This window comes from Humulus lupulus, chromosome X (genome assembly GCF_963169125.1).
Source record: "Humulus lupulus chromosome X, drHumLupu1.1, whole genome shotgun sequence".
Lineage (NCBI taxonomy): Eukaryota > Viridiplantae > Streptophyta > Magnoliopsida > Rosales > Cannabaceae > Humulus > Humulus lupulus.
Window position 1 is genome coordinate 9,202,868 of NC_084802.1, and position 14,124 is coordinate 9,216,991.

Below are 14,124 nucleotides of genomic sequence, written 5' to 3' on the forward strand. Positions count from 1 at the left end.
GCTATTGCAAATGCATGAATTTGGGCCCAAAAAATCAAGTTTTTATGGATGCATCGCAAATGCATATTTTTTGGACCAAAAAATCATGTCTTTATGGATGCATCGCAATTGCATCACAAATGCATGAAAACTTCATTTTTTTGGCCCAAAACCATACATTTGCGATGCAATTGTGATGCATTGATATGCATCTTTAAAAACTTGATTTTTCAAATTTTGGTGAGGTATAGCTTTTTTTGAGATCTACATGTTTAGAATGTGTAGAACATTAAAATTTTGATGTATAACACAAAAAAAATTAATGATGGATACTTCAATGATAATGTTAATAGTTGTGAGTTTCTTTTTTCTCATTGTTTTCAAATAGCTATGAGTGGAGAGGAGGAGAAAGAGGAGCTTATCGTTGTGGGGAGAGGTGGTGGTGGTGGGGTTGTCATTGTAGAGAGAGATAATTTGTGTGAGAGAGGGATAGTTTAATGGGAGGGGCACTAAAGTCAAAATTTTACAAAATGACATATATTTGTAATACTTATTAATTTTGTCATATTGTTTAATTATGGTATACTACTAAGCATAGATCATGAAATTTCCTACTATATTTTTGGTTTTTTAATGTAACAAATTATTTAGAGATTTTAAGATTGATTTTTAAATATTTAAAAAAAATATTTAATAAATCGAATATGATTTAGGACAATGATGTGCAATCACTAGAGATGTACATTCTCCCCATGGGAGCATGTCCTCGCACCTTTAATGGATCGGGGACTCACCATCTTAATGGGGAACGAGATGGGGATGGGAACAATTTTCCATTCCCGAATGTTAAATGAGGCAAGAATGACACTCCTTATCACGACAAAGCTCTATTTAAAATTTTATCTATTTTTTAAAATTTGTTTATGCATTTCATATATATATTTTATGTGATGGTGTAAAATGTTAGTAATTTTTCAAAGATTTAAATTTTATTTAGGATAATATTTACTATTTTAAATTATAAATATTGTGTAAGATCTTAATTTTTATTTAATTCACGTTTTTTCTTTTAAATTTTCTAATTTTAAATAAATGAGATCTTGTGGGGATTCCCCGCCCTAATAAAGAATTCCCTGCCCCACTCGAGACGTGGAATAGACAGGGACATGGATTAAAATTATTAACGAGCATGGAAACAAAGGGAGCACTCCCTGTTAATTCCACACCCCGTGTACATCTCTAGTAGCCACGTGGTTTTCACATAGGTCTCCATTTAGTTTTAACTAAAGGAACTATGGTTGCACCAAAATCACCTGTATTTGAGTGCTACAAAAACAACTTTTCCGTTATAGATTGCAGACACATGGCCCTTGTAACACACCTAACAACCAAGGACTGATAGCTACACCAAAACACTAATGACTGACTTAAGTGCTACAATACAAATATCTCTACATAAAAATTTCATAGCAAATTTCCCTAAAAGTAATAAATACAATACAACCTACTCGCACACATAAATCACGTTTGTTGTTCAGTAATCTTCTATTAAAATAAGATCACAAAAACATTTAATAACATATTGTCAAATATGGCAAGCAAGATGCAAAGTATTTATATCTTTAATGTTGATTAGAAGTTAATGATAAATGTTGCTATATTACATTGTTTCTAGATCAACTTGTCATTTGCATTATGAATTTGTTTGATTGGAACTTTATTGGAGTCATCTTCTGTTACCAGTCAGCTAGTAACTATGAATGATTGGTCATCAAAAACCAAAAACCAGTGCTAAATGAACATTTATTTCTTCAGTTAGAAGACCAAAACACCTACAAGATTTCTCATGATATGTATAAAAGATGGGACAATAATAAAAAATCTAAATAAATTGTCATTTCAACCACCAAAAGTTGGTTTTGACAACTAGAAGCAATGTGTTCCTGTGCCAAAAATTTGAAACAAAATAATTAATAAATAAATAAATAAATGAAAAACTCGTGGCAAAGAAAATTCAATTTTGGTTAGGTTGCGAAGATGGTACTTCAATAAAGCTCAACCTAACTGAAACAACTAGCAAGATGGCACACACCACAATAGTCAAACATGGAAGAGTTGGAAGAAGGTAGTATACAAGTGTACCAAAAATGGAGATGACTCGAGACCACACAAAAAAATTGAGAAGTAAAGCAACCGATGCATTAGAGCTGAATCTGTGAGATCACTCAACAAGCACAACCACCACCACCACCGCCTCTTTGCTCGGTCTCTGTAACGGCCTCTGGGATGCCCTGGAAATATCTGAGAAAAATAATATATAGAAAAATAATTAAGGATTAAATGTGAAGTCAAATAGAATGATTTCATATATCAGTGGCTCTACAATTGGTTAGATTTGAAAAGAAGACGTCATTTTCAGTCTAATGGTGAATATACACCATAGATTATGATTTTATCATAACTATGTTCCCCTTTTGGCTTGAAAAGCAACCTCAAAAATATTAGAACACAGTAACACTCTCAATTAGTACTGCAGGCACTCAAAGTTGAGTCCCTTCGGCTATATGATCATAATACTTTAAGTAATTTGCTGGAGAATGTTAAACTGCCCTGTACTTGTTTTGAACAAATATATAATCAACCAGGGGAGATAATATAAGATACAGAAACAGTGGAAAAAATTGAGTTATGAGATGATAGAGGAAAAAAAATCAAAATTAAGTCTCACTCCAGGATATACATATGTACATGAAGCCTAACCTATGAGAGTGAGAACTTGACTTTGCCTCTCAAGTGTTCATCGTAATCCAGGATGTGAACGAATCCATTTTTTTTTTCATTTATTTATTTGAACAATTTACTGCTATTGGGGCCACATTTCAACTTCAAATTCCATATGAAGCATTTAACAAGAAAGTTTTGTATTTAAGAGGGAGATGAACAATTTTATTATTATAATTATAGGCTATTATTTCTTCTAAGCAGGCACTGAAGTTGTCAGCCTATCTCCACTTATATCACTTTCACACCATAGATTGACACTACCACATTACCTATGAAGTCACAAGATTATAGCTACAATGAACACCACAAACAAAAACTATTTATACGCTATCAGCACAATTGATGAAAGCTTCTTAAAGATTCTCTAGTGTGTATCAATTGCCAAATCAGCTCTTCAAGAAACAAAGACAAATATGGTATAGAACCAAGCATCTTGAACATGTAACACAACAAGCATGCAGTGAGAAGATGGAGCACAGTTGAGAAAGAGAAGATAGTAAATCAACTTAAACAATAATAAATAAACAAATAAATTAAAAAAAGAAGAAGAATAAGCTAAAACTTAACATTCATATAAAACTATCAATTATAACTATGAAATTGAGAATCATGTCTTAAGGTTAAAGTTACAATATTTTGATTCTCCTATGTAGCAAAACAATGTGGAGACTGTGTGTGCGTATGAAGAAGCTAAAAAAAACGTTCAAACTGTAGTAACAAGGGAGGGGAAGAAGGGTCGTTGAGATTTAAAAAAAAATAGTCATACAATTCATCTCAAACTTTGAGTGACAATGCACATGATACTGTCACAAGAATATTCTCTTGGCACAATTAAGGAAGACACATGATACAAGTACATATACTATTGTTGCGCAAACTATGGCCGGAATAAGGGGTACCAAACCACATCGATGCATAGAGAGTAAGAGATTTCTTCAAATAAAGTTATAAACCACATAGATATGATACTTCAAAGATATTCATGAACCCCTATGTTGATCATTCTGGATGTATTGTTATATACACAAATTATGACTCTTACAACTACATTAAAATAATTTCACCTATTTGAGATGCTTTCTATGCCAGAGTACCACAATTTGAAAAACCTGTACTGGTAATTTCTTTTAAAACGAAATAAAAGTAATAGCATATTAAGAAAAGGGACGAATAGTATTAAATAAATTTTATCTCAAACTGTCTTTGCGACACCTACTGTAAAAATTGATGTCAAATAGCTAATGATACAATCTGATACACATTTAATGTTATCATGCTCATGTGCAGTATAACACAGTGCTGCTATTTTCTTCCCTATAATGGGAATGATAAGATGCTCAATGTCAAAATAGTGTGTTCATATCATATGACCAATTGGGTGCCAGTAGCCGCAGCAATATAGATACAATAACGATCATTACAGAACTATGATCGACTACAGCTTCTACAGTCATCATAGAGTGCCTAGTAAATTCTTTATTTTCATCCTTTTATAAACCTAACACTTTTAATACTTCCATTTAAATGTGATTAACTGTTAAAAGAAGTTAAAAAAAATGCAGCTCTGAAGGTCAACTTACATGTCCTGTTCATGCTCATTGGCTAAAGCAGTCTTTGCAATACATAAGAATGCAGCATCGACATTGTAATCTTCTTTTGCTGATGTCTCAAAGTAAGCTATGTTCCCTTTTGAAGCACACCAGTCCTTTGCTTTCTTCTCAGAAACCTGTGTACACAATACTTAGACCGGTATGTCCACAAAGAAACTTAAGACAAAATGAAGACTTTAAATCCTTACCACTCTACTATTACCCCCATCAATATCAATCTTGTTTCCAAGCAATATAAATGGAAATGCCCCAGGGTCTTGAGGGTTGGCCTAAGATGTGACAAAAAATATGTCAACAATCTCAAAAATAAAAACAAAAAATTAGCACCTACGCATATCTGAGAAGTAGGTGCAGAAAGAAAAAGAAAAAAAGAAGCTTCTGAATGACTGTAAACATGCAATAAACCAATATTTGAACTCTAAATCTCCATTAGAAGAAAAGAAAGTAAATATCAGTAATGTAAACAACCAAAGAAAGCAGAGTAAAACATTTCATTCAATCATCTGCATGTCTGCATCAGTGTATCATACTTAGATATCTTCAACAACCAAGTTGGATTTTGAATAGTGAAACATAGATATTTGTCTGTATGCCATTCATCTTTCCTATGATACTATTTCCCAAGCCATACAATTTACAGGAAGCCTGAAACTCATACTCATCAGGTGAATGAACCAAAACTATTTTGACAACAAGACCATGTGAGAGTAAATCACAAAGATAAACACTCAAGTAAGCCCCCAAGGCATCAAATTGGGCAATAAATAAAAGCTCCCACACAAGCAACAGCAAGCAGGGATACAAATATCAGAAATACGACTGGGAACTTTTGATGGTACCTTGTCATTTTTCTTGTCAAAATGTGTTAATTAAAAAAAAATGGTAACCACAGCACATGGACCATATAAAATAAAGGGCAAAAACAAAAGCAAAATCAGCTTCTATAAAGCTCAACTCAATGCATCAACGAAATAAAAAAGAAGAATTGGAGAAGCAGCATGAAGCAAAATCTAAATATACAGAAGATAAGTTGGACTTTATCCCATTGAAGCTCATCACCCCAAAGGTTCAGGTATTCATTACAAACAGAACTTGCATCATTAATCAACACAATACATGAATTCAGGCTGCTCCAAAGTCCAAATCTGGTTTACCAGAATGACACATCCAATAAAAAGAATAGAAGGAATAGTTTAGCGGTCCTTCTAAAAGCTGTATAATATTAGCACATGCAATGTTTAAAATACCGCTTTTACGCCTCAAGGCGTTTTGTTTTTGTGAGGCGAAAGTGCATTGAGGCTTAAGCCCAAAATATTTAATTAAAAAAATATTTTTAGAATACCTAAAGATATAAAGTAAGATGAATGTGTCTTATAAAACTCAAACATAGAATAAGAAATGTCATAAAACTCAAACATACCATAAAATAAAGTTAACTTTTGTTTCTAGAGCTAGAATCCTAGATTATGCTATGCTAGAACAAACTGTTGATCAATTTTTTTGGGCCTATTTAGATCTGTTATGTTTTAATTTAATTTTGGGCCTTTTTGGACATAAAAAAACCCATTATGAAAATACACCCCGGAGGCGTAAGCCTCACTCAATTTCCGCCTCAACCGCCCTATCTCAGCGCCTCACTACAGTGAGGCCTCACCTCTCCTAAGCAAGGCGCACGCCCTGGTGCGTTTTTTTTTTCCGCCTCAAAACTGCCCTTTTAAACATTGAGCACATGTTACAGTGTACAGTTCTATAATACCACTTGAAGGTTCTGTAACTAATATAATACTAATTAAATTTACACTTAGAGCTTGCCCCATCTCCAAAGTTACTTCAAATTACAGGAATAAAATTATATAATTTTATTAGTAACCTGTCATTTTCCATTGAGTAACTGAGTGACATTTGTTAGTATCACATACTTCAGAAACACGAGGAACACCTGATATAAGGCTTACTTGTATATCACTTCACTGAAATTATATTAAAAAAAAAAAGGCGTCACGATGGTCATGAAAAAAACCTGTTTAAGAAACTCGTCATGCCAATTATCGAGTGTATCGAATGACTTCATGACGTTAACATCATACACAAGGACACAACAATCTGCTCCTCTATAAAACGCAACTCCAAGACTCTGAAATCTTTCTTGACCAGCAGTGTCCCATATCTATGAATGTGAACCAATTCCATCATCAACAAAATTACCCATCACAATCAGCTCAGCGTCAAGTAATCAAACACATTAAAAATACCATTGAATTACACAAAACCCACTTGCAGAGTGACGAGTCTGTCATCAATCTGGAGTTCCTTAGTCACAAAGTCCGCCCCTATAGTCGCTTTATACTGCTGACTAAACTTCTTGTGAACATATCTAAGAAATTAGTTCAAGACCCACAAAAGCCTAAAATCCAGTCAGAAACACACACACACACACACACATCTGATAATACACAATCAAATTTCATGAATTCAATCCAAATTAATGGCAAACATTAAAATCTCGAAATGTACAAGGAAAATCCTAATGGATCCTTCAAATTGAAACAGATAAAAGGATACTGATTCATCAACGACGTCTTGCCAACCCTGACATTGAAAAATCAATCAACTTTAACTCACCAAACATGACAGCATTATTCAATTACATAATAGTAAGGATTAAAAGAAACCCTAGGGGAAGACATACCCACTGTCGCCGAGAACGATGACCTTGAGCAAGGTTCTACGACGCGCTGACATGGTGACCAATGACGTTGGCGGTGCAAATCACAGAGAAAAAAGTGATATAAATATGAAAAGGCAAAATTGATTGATTGGTGACTTTATTTATTTATTTAATTTTTTCTTTATACTTCTCAACAGTTTCCCTTTTTTAAATAAATTAATTTAATGAAAAATATAATTAAAGAAAAAAGGGGCGCCATTTTCGATCAAGTTAGTCTGTTTTGTTAGCGGAAAAAAAATCAATTTTTAAGAAATATATAGGGAAATATGACATAGTATGCCTATGCCTTGTAATTATCTATCCCAAAATATATTCGACTCGATTGTTTCTCTCATTAATATCCTTTATTTCTCTTTCTAAATTCTATATCCTACATATAATTTTTAAGATTTTCCATAATCTAATAAATCTAAAAAAAAATATCAAACTAAAAAAAATATCTAAAATAGATATTTGAGTGAAAAGATACGAATCTTTAAAATTTTCGTCAAATTTTAGCGCATAGCATCAATTTTGCATCAATTTTTTATTGCTTTTGCGCGAGCTAGGCATGAGTTGGGATGATCTGGTTGAAGGTGTTTGAATGAGTCAACCCAATTACATCGGCCTAGAAGATTTTAATTTATTTTAAATAGTTTTAATATATAACTTTACCCTACTAATTACCTTATGGGTTGGGTTGAGTTGGGTCGGGTTGGGTTGGGTTATAACCCATTTAAAAATAATCTATCAAGTTTATCAAAATCATTAATTCAATACAAATTAAGAATATCAAATTAAAACCTAAAATAAAAAAAAAATCATTTCTTAATAGTTATCCAAATTTTAAATACAAATTCTAAAATTATTACTGTCATCCATTATAGCAATTAGATAGTTATTTAAAATTTAAACAAAATAGAAAGTTTGAATCCATCAATTAACAATGACAATGAGTGTCTTGATGTTCTCATTTGTTGCTGCTTTCTCCTTAAGATTATTGTCTACCTTACAATTCAAAAATCAAATTTACACAACTTATTAGAAATAAAAAGCAGTAAAACAAAACAATAATAACAAGTCATTTTATCTATCTTCTTCGAAAACTCATAAGCTTGTATAACATCTAGATATTCACTTGTTTGAATGTCTTCATGACTCTCATTCAACCAATATACAATGTGTTCATGATATGCCAAAATGTACAAAATATTTAATTATTTCAACACTATTTTATTTTAGCAAACAAATTCAGTAATCAATATTTCTCCGTCTCCGAATCTTCTTGCTGCATTGCCAAATTGCCAATCCTTATCAGTATAAGTGTAAAAGTAGTTTTTTTCTAAATTGAAAAATTAGCAAATGAAATACTAATTTCTTTAAAATTTAAAGATAAAATTGATTATTTTTTAAATATTTTATTTATATATTAATATATTTCTTTTATTAAACAAAAAGATTAAAAAAAAAACATAGATTTTTTTTTTTTTGGTTAGAAAACTAAATGTTAACAAAACTGAGAAGAAAACAAAAAATAAAATAAGTGAAAGTAATAATTATAAATAGAAGAAATAAAATAGAGAATAAAAGTAAAAATATATGTTATGATAAAAGTGAAAGTAATAAAAATCAAAATTTAATACTCACGAGGATGACAAAATATATGTTATAAATATTAGATTTTACTGTGTGTGAGAAATGGTAATATATAATATATGCATAAAGACAAATTATTGAGAAAATAAATAAATTCATATAAAAAAAAAACTAATGCATTGAATAAAGCATAAAGCTGTAGGAAAACAAACATATACTTGTGCATATAGGGAGAAGCTATATAATAGTAGAGTTAGGTTAGGGGGACAATAGAACATCGATATATACATAAAAACGACAAAATAGGAGTAATGAACCTTGAGCTGTTTTTTTTTCATTTGAGAACCTTGAGCAGCTTGCTTATTCTAATTTGTATATATTCTAATATGTGTATATATATATATATATATATAGAGAGGACAATTTCTATAGGGACTTCACTTTAAGCCTACCGGTAAGGCTCTTAGTATTTCTCAATCCGTGAACAATTTTTGGCACGATTTTTTTTATGACCGTGTATATTGTAGCTATTTAGAGCATCCTGCAAATTTTCAAAAAACTTCGAATAGTTTACAGTACCGAAAACTAGGTTCAAACATGTTACTTTCCACTCGCATAAAAAAAATTAGTCACGTGTGCAACAACATGTTTGAACCAAGTTTTCGGTACCGTAAACTATTCGGAATTTTTTGAAAATCGCGTTGATGCTCTAAATAGCTACAATATACATGGTTATAAAAAAAAATTCGCGCCGAAAACTGTTCAAAGGTCGAGAACACTGAGAGCCCCACCGGTAGGGCTTAAAGTGAAACCCCTATAGGAGAATTTCCCTATATATATACACTTTGTTTTTGCAAAGTATCATCTTGGTATCCTGTGTTTACAAATAATGCTTATTTGGTACCATATATTTTGAAATCGTACATATTTGGTACCCTGCATTTTAAAATCATACATATTTGGTACCCTATATTTTAAAATTGTACGTATTTGGTACCCTAAACTCAAATTTAATTAATAATGTACGCCCTAAATATCCACGGGTTATGGGCGAGCTGAGAAATGGCATGATTATATCAGCCACGTGGAAGACACCTACCCGGAGCTGATGTTACAAGGTCCTACCTCTTTCAGCTCGAGGTAACCAAAGGTTTATTGCGATTGTCAAGGCATCGGGTCAGCAGAGTGGACACCACGGGCTGTGACTACATCAAGCTCGGGGCACGAGCTTGAGTTGGCACTTCTGACCTTTTATAAAGTCAACCACGCAATGTAAACGTGCATATATCAGACATCACGTGTCTGCCCTATTCCTGAATTCTCGGACACGCAGCATAAACGTGCGTGTTCAGGCGTCCCACGACTAGTCTGGGCGTCTGGGCCATGCGGCCCATTATCCCCCTTACCCATTGATTAGACCACACTTCGGTGTCAGGTTTTAGGAATTAATCATGAATGTCTCAGAAGTGCCATGATGGGTAAGATGGTCACGGGATGACTTCCCTTGCCAACACCCAGGTGCCCTCTCCCTATAAATATGGAGACCCTGGGAGTTGCAAGGGGTTGACTTCTAATTTGTAAAGAAACACCCTGTAAAGAATATCAAAGAGATATCAATAATATCGACTGGTGGACTAGAATGATTTTAACCTTTGAATCACCTAAAAAAAGTATTCGTGTTACAATTTTCCTTTGAGATCATTTATCTATTACGGTTCATTATTTAGCATTAATCCCTCTCATTATTCGTATAATTATCTGCTGCCGAAGAACCGCGTCAACAAATAAAATTTTACCAATTTAATCAAATTACTATCAATCATACGAGCTACAAATTATATATAACTGCTGACAGTTTGATCATATTGACAAAATTTTATAAATTAGGATACCAAATATTTATATTTTCAAAATACGGGCTACCATATGAGCATTATTGAAAACGAGGGTACCAGATCGATACTTTGCAAAAACAAATAGTACCAAAGGAGTAAATTCCATATATATATATTTAAATGACACTAAGCAAAGCAGTAAGTACCACCTGCCTACTTATGTGCTTTTCAGCCTGCCCAGGTAAAATTGTAGCAACATCTAAAACGAAAAAAATAAAATAAAATAAAACATCAAATCAAACCAGAATCTTTACTCACTCATCACATAGTCCAGCCAAAAATATAAATGTAATACATATACAGTATACTTAGTTTCTTTCTAATATATATTTTGTAATTATATATAAAAATATATATTATATGAATGAAATAAAAAGACAGAACCTACCTCTGCTTGTGTTGGATCCCATGCCCTCCACCCTTCGTCGGCTGCTTGGAGTCGCGTCGCTGCCTAGAGCCGTTGGAGCTGCCTCCGCTTGGAGCCACTGAAGCTTCATCCGCCTTCGTTTGGAGCTGCCTCCGTCTGGAGCCATTGGAGCTTCCTCTGCCTGCGCCTGAAGATGGAGAGAAGGGAAATAATGAGAGAGAATGAGTAGAGGGGGGCAGAGGCAGTCAACGGTAGATTTGTTCTCACTATCAATATATATGATGTATAAGTTTTAGGGTTATAACATTAAATGTATATTTTTTTTAATATAGGTTGGGTCGGCCCGGGTTAGGTTAATAGGGTTTGGAATTCTTTGGGTAGTGGCCAACCCATTACAGTTCGGCCTATAGTGAAAATGGGCCAATCATTTTCGACCTGCTCAATTTTGGGCTTTTCGGCCCATTATGCGGGTTGGGTTGACCGTTTGGTTGGTCCAATGACATTAATGCCCAGCCCTAGTGTTGTAACGCCCTGGGTAACCAAGACCATTACACTGTGTGTTTAAAATAGTGCAAGACTTGCTAATCAAGTCCTTTGAACATAAATGTGTTTCTAAAGTCAACTGACAAGTTAGGGTTAAAAGATTTTGATCGTAAAATTGTTGACTTTCATTAAAATAAAAGTTTGATACTTGGGATCCCAAAAACAATGTTTACGTGGCGGTTACAACCATAAAAAATAAATACAACAACAGCTAGCCTAAATGGCAAAATACAAAATTTGGCTATAGTCCCTGTAACTCCCTTGGCCGTGGCGGTCAAGCAGCTGCCGATGTACACACCGCCCCCAAAACTCTCCAACTCATGGCTGGTCCAACTTTCCTTTGCCTTTACCTGCACCACGTAGCACCCGTGAGCCAAGACTCATCAAGAAAACTAAATTCAACAAGCATAGATAACAACAGAGTGCATAGTAAACTTTAGATCAACCAGTTCAATTAATAACAGAGTACAAGTACCAAGTTAGGCAGCAATAACAATTTAATCCAGGCATATAATTCAATCTCGATATAATTAATTAAGGGTCAGCACCCTTAGGCCGAGCCCTTTAGTTACTTAGTTGATCCCGGCTCGCTTAGGCCGAGTTGCATTCAGTACGCTTAACATCAGCCCCAACTCCTTTAGGCCAAACTTTCAGATTAAATATAACAGATATACAGGTTGTAAAACACTCAATCGAAATCAATATGAGCTAACCTGTCTAACCAAATATTTCCAATCACAAATACATTTATAACCTTGTATATATTCACATACAAGGAAATCTTAGTCCCAAAACAACTTGGGTGTGGTTTTATTACCTCGAGTCCTGAGCGGAGGATGTGGAACGGTCCCGAACACAATCCTTAATCCCGAGCCTTAACGGTAACCCTAGTCACAAGCAACAATGGATAACTATCAAAATCTAATCCAATTAAATGCTTTGGAATAAAATTCTAGCCTCTGGGACCTTGAATTCTACTAAACCAGGCAGTAGAATTTGTCCCGAGAACTTAGGTTAAAGTCCCCGAGCCTAAAAACCAAATTTTGCTAAGGCTGCCTAGGCGGGCCATGACCTGGCCCTAAGGGTCGCAGCGTGCCCCCGTGAACTCAGAAATCCTTGGGTTTTTCTTGCATTTTCTCTCAACTTGATTCATCAAATTCCAACCCAACATACACCAGAACCAGAATTTCAACCACTATACCACAATAGCTTACTCAGAGCATCACAATCCCTTAAAATTCTAACAAAAATCCTTCTAAGAACCCATAATTATCAAAACCCCTTTGAAACCCTAAAGCCTAAGAACACCTATACTAACAATAGAATTCCACCCAACAATGAAAGCTTAAACTGTAATGCCCTACTACCTTAGAGTCGTTACTAAGTGAGTTTAAAATGTGCAATTAACTCGCTAATCGAGGTTTTAAGACAAAAGTGTAATTAAACCATAATCAGAGTCATAAACTTTGAAAATAAACCATTTACTGAAAATTATAAAGCATTTGACATTTGGGATCCCAAAATACTGTTTAGAAATATTTACAACTCAAAAATATAATCAGAGTCGGCTAAACGACAAAAATTTAGGTTTAGTACAATCATCTCCCAAAAATACCCCTGGCTGTGGCAACTAGGCAGGCCAAACATGTACGTGCCGATTCACGCTCTCTGTACTCATGGTTGGTCGACTTTCCCCTTGCCCTTACCTGCACCATAGAGCACCCGTGAGCCAAATCCTAGCAAGAAAACCCTCACAAGCAGATAACATATGCATATCCAACACTTATCATGAAACACAAGTCACCATCAAGCTAAACACATACGACCATGTCGTCCCAGGCACTTACCAGGCCTTGGGTTCGCGGTCTACTCCGTAAGGATATCCCAGGTATCATTTAGGGTCTCGCCCTGGCAATTCGCACTCTGCATGCTAAACGCTGCTCCCGGGCCCTTACCGTTCTCGGCCTTGCCGCTCTCGGCCTTCGCCGTTCCCGGCCCTTGCCGTTCCCGACTCTTGTCGTTTATTCACAAATATGCACACATAGCAAAACTAAACAGATACTTAAACATGAATAGACTCAATCAAAGGGGCAATGCCCTACAACACAATCATATAGGTCTGTGCCCTGAAAACACAAGCTCTACGGGAACAATAGTTTTCTTACCTGTGTCCCGAGCTTTCTAAGCACCAATGCCCCGAGCACAGTCCTCTAGTCTGAGCCTCGCTGAAACCTTAGTCGCAACGCACCAACAATATCCATCCATCAAGTTCTAATCCATTAAATAGCTTTAGGTCATAATTCTAGTCTCCGGGACCTTGAATTCTATCAATCCGGATGATAAGATCCATCCCGAGCCTTAACCTTTGAGTTCCCAAGCCTAAATACACTTTAAAGCCCAAAAATTCACTAAGAGCCGCGGCCCCCATGAGGCAATGCCGCGCTCTGCCCCCAAACCCGAGAGCAGCCCCAAAACAGGGCAGGTGCGCCATGGCCCTAGCTAGGGCATGCCGCGACCCGCCCCTCTTCCAGGCCACCATTCTGCTTCAGAGGGTCGCGGCTCAGCAGGAACAATCCCGCAGCCCGACCCTTCGAACTCAGAAAAATCCTCCATTTTTACCATGAAAACCAATTCAATTATCCC

General features: G+C 35.0%; 1 protein-coding gene across 1 annotated transcript; it reads right to left on the reverse strand.

Moving 5' to 3' along the window:
- Positions 1-1,850: 1,850 nt before the first annotated feature.
- Positions 1,851-7,246, reverse strand: LOC133803646 (ras-related protein Rab7). The gene is made up of 7 exons (XM_062241750.1): positions 7,063-7,246; positions 6,936-6,962; positions 6,648-6,747; positions 6,394-6,540; positions 4,562-4,642; positions 4,344-4,489; positions 1,851-2,280 (listed from the first exon to the last, which is right to left on the reverse strand). The coding sequence occupies exons 1-7, from the start codon at positions 7,113-7,115 to the stop codon at positions 2,205-2,207; spliced, it is 630 nt and encodes a 209-aa protein (XP_062097734.1). The 5' UTR covers positions 7,116-7,246; the 3' UTR covers positions 1,851-2,204.
- Positions 7,247-14,124: the final 6,878 nt, after the last annotated feature.

What these genes read in the sequence shown, in the direction of transcription:
- LOC133803646 (XM_062241750.1), bottom strand. Translation starts at nt 7,115, where the DNA reads ATGTCAGCGCGTCGTAGAACCTTGCTCAAGGTCATCGTTCTCGGCGAC. An exon ending in ACAGACTCGTCACTCTGCAA is followed by an intron (nt 6,541 to 6,647) that starts GTGGGTTTTGTG and finishes TCACATTCATAG; the next exon opens with ATATGGGACACTGCTGGTCA. An exon ending in ATGACGAGTTTCTTAAACAG is followed by an intron (nt 4,643 to 6,393) that starts GTTTTTTTCATG and finishes GTCACATCTTAG; the next exon opens with GCCAACCCTCAAGACCCTGG.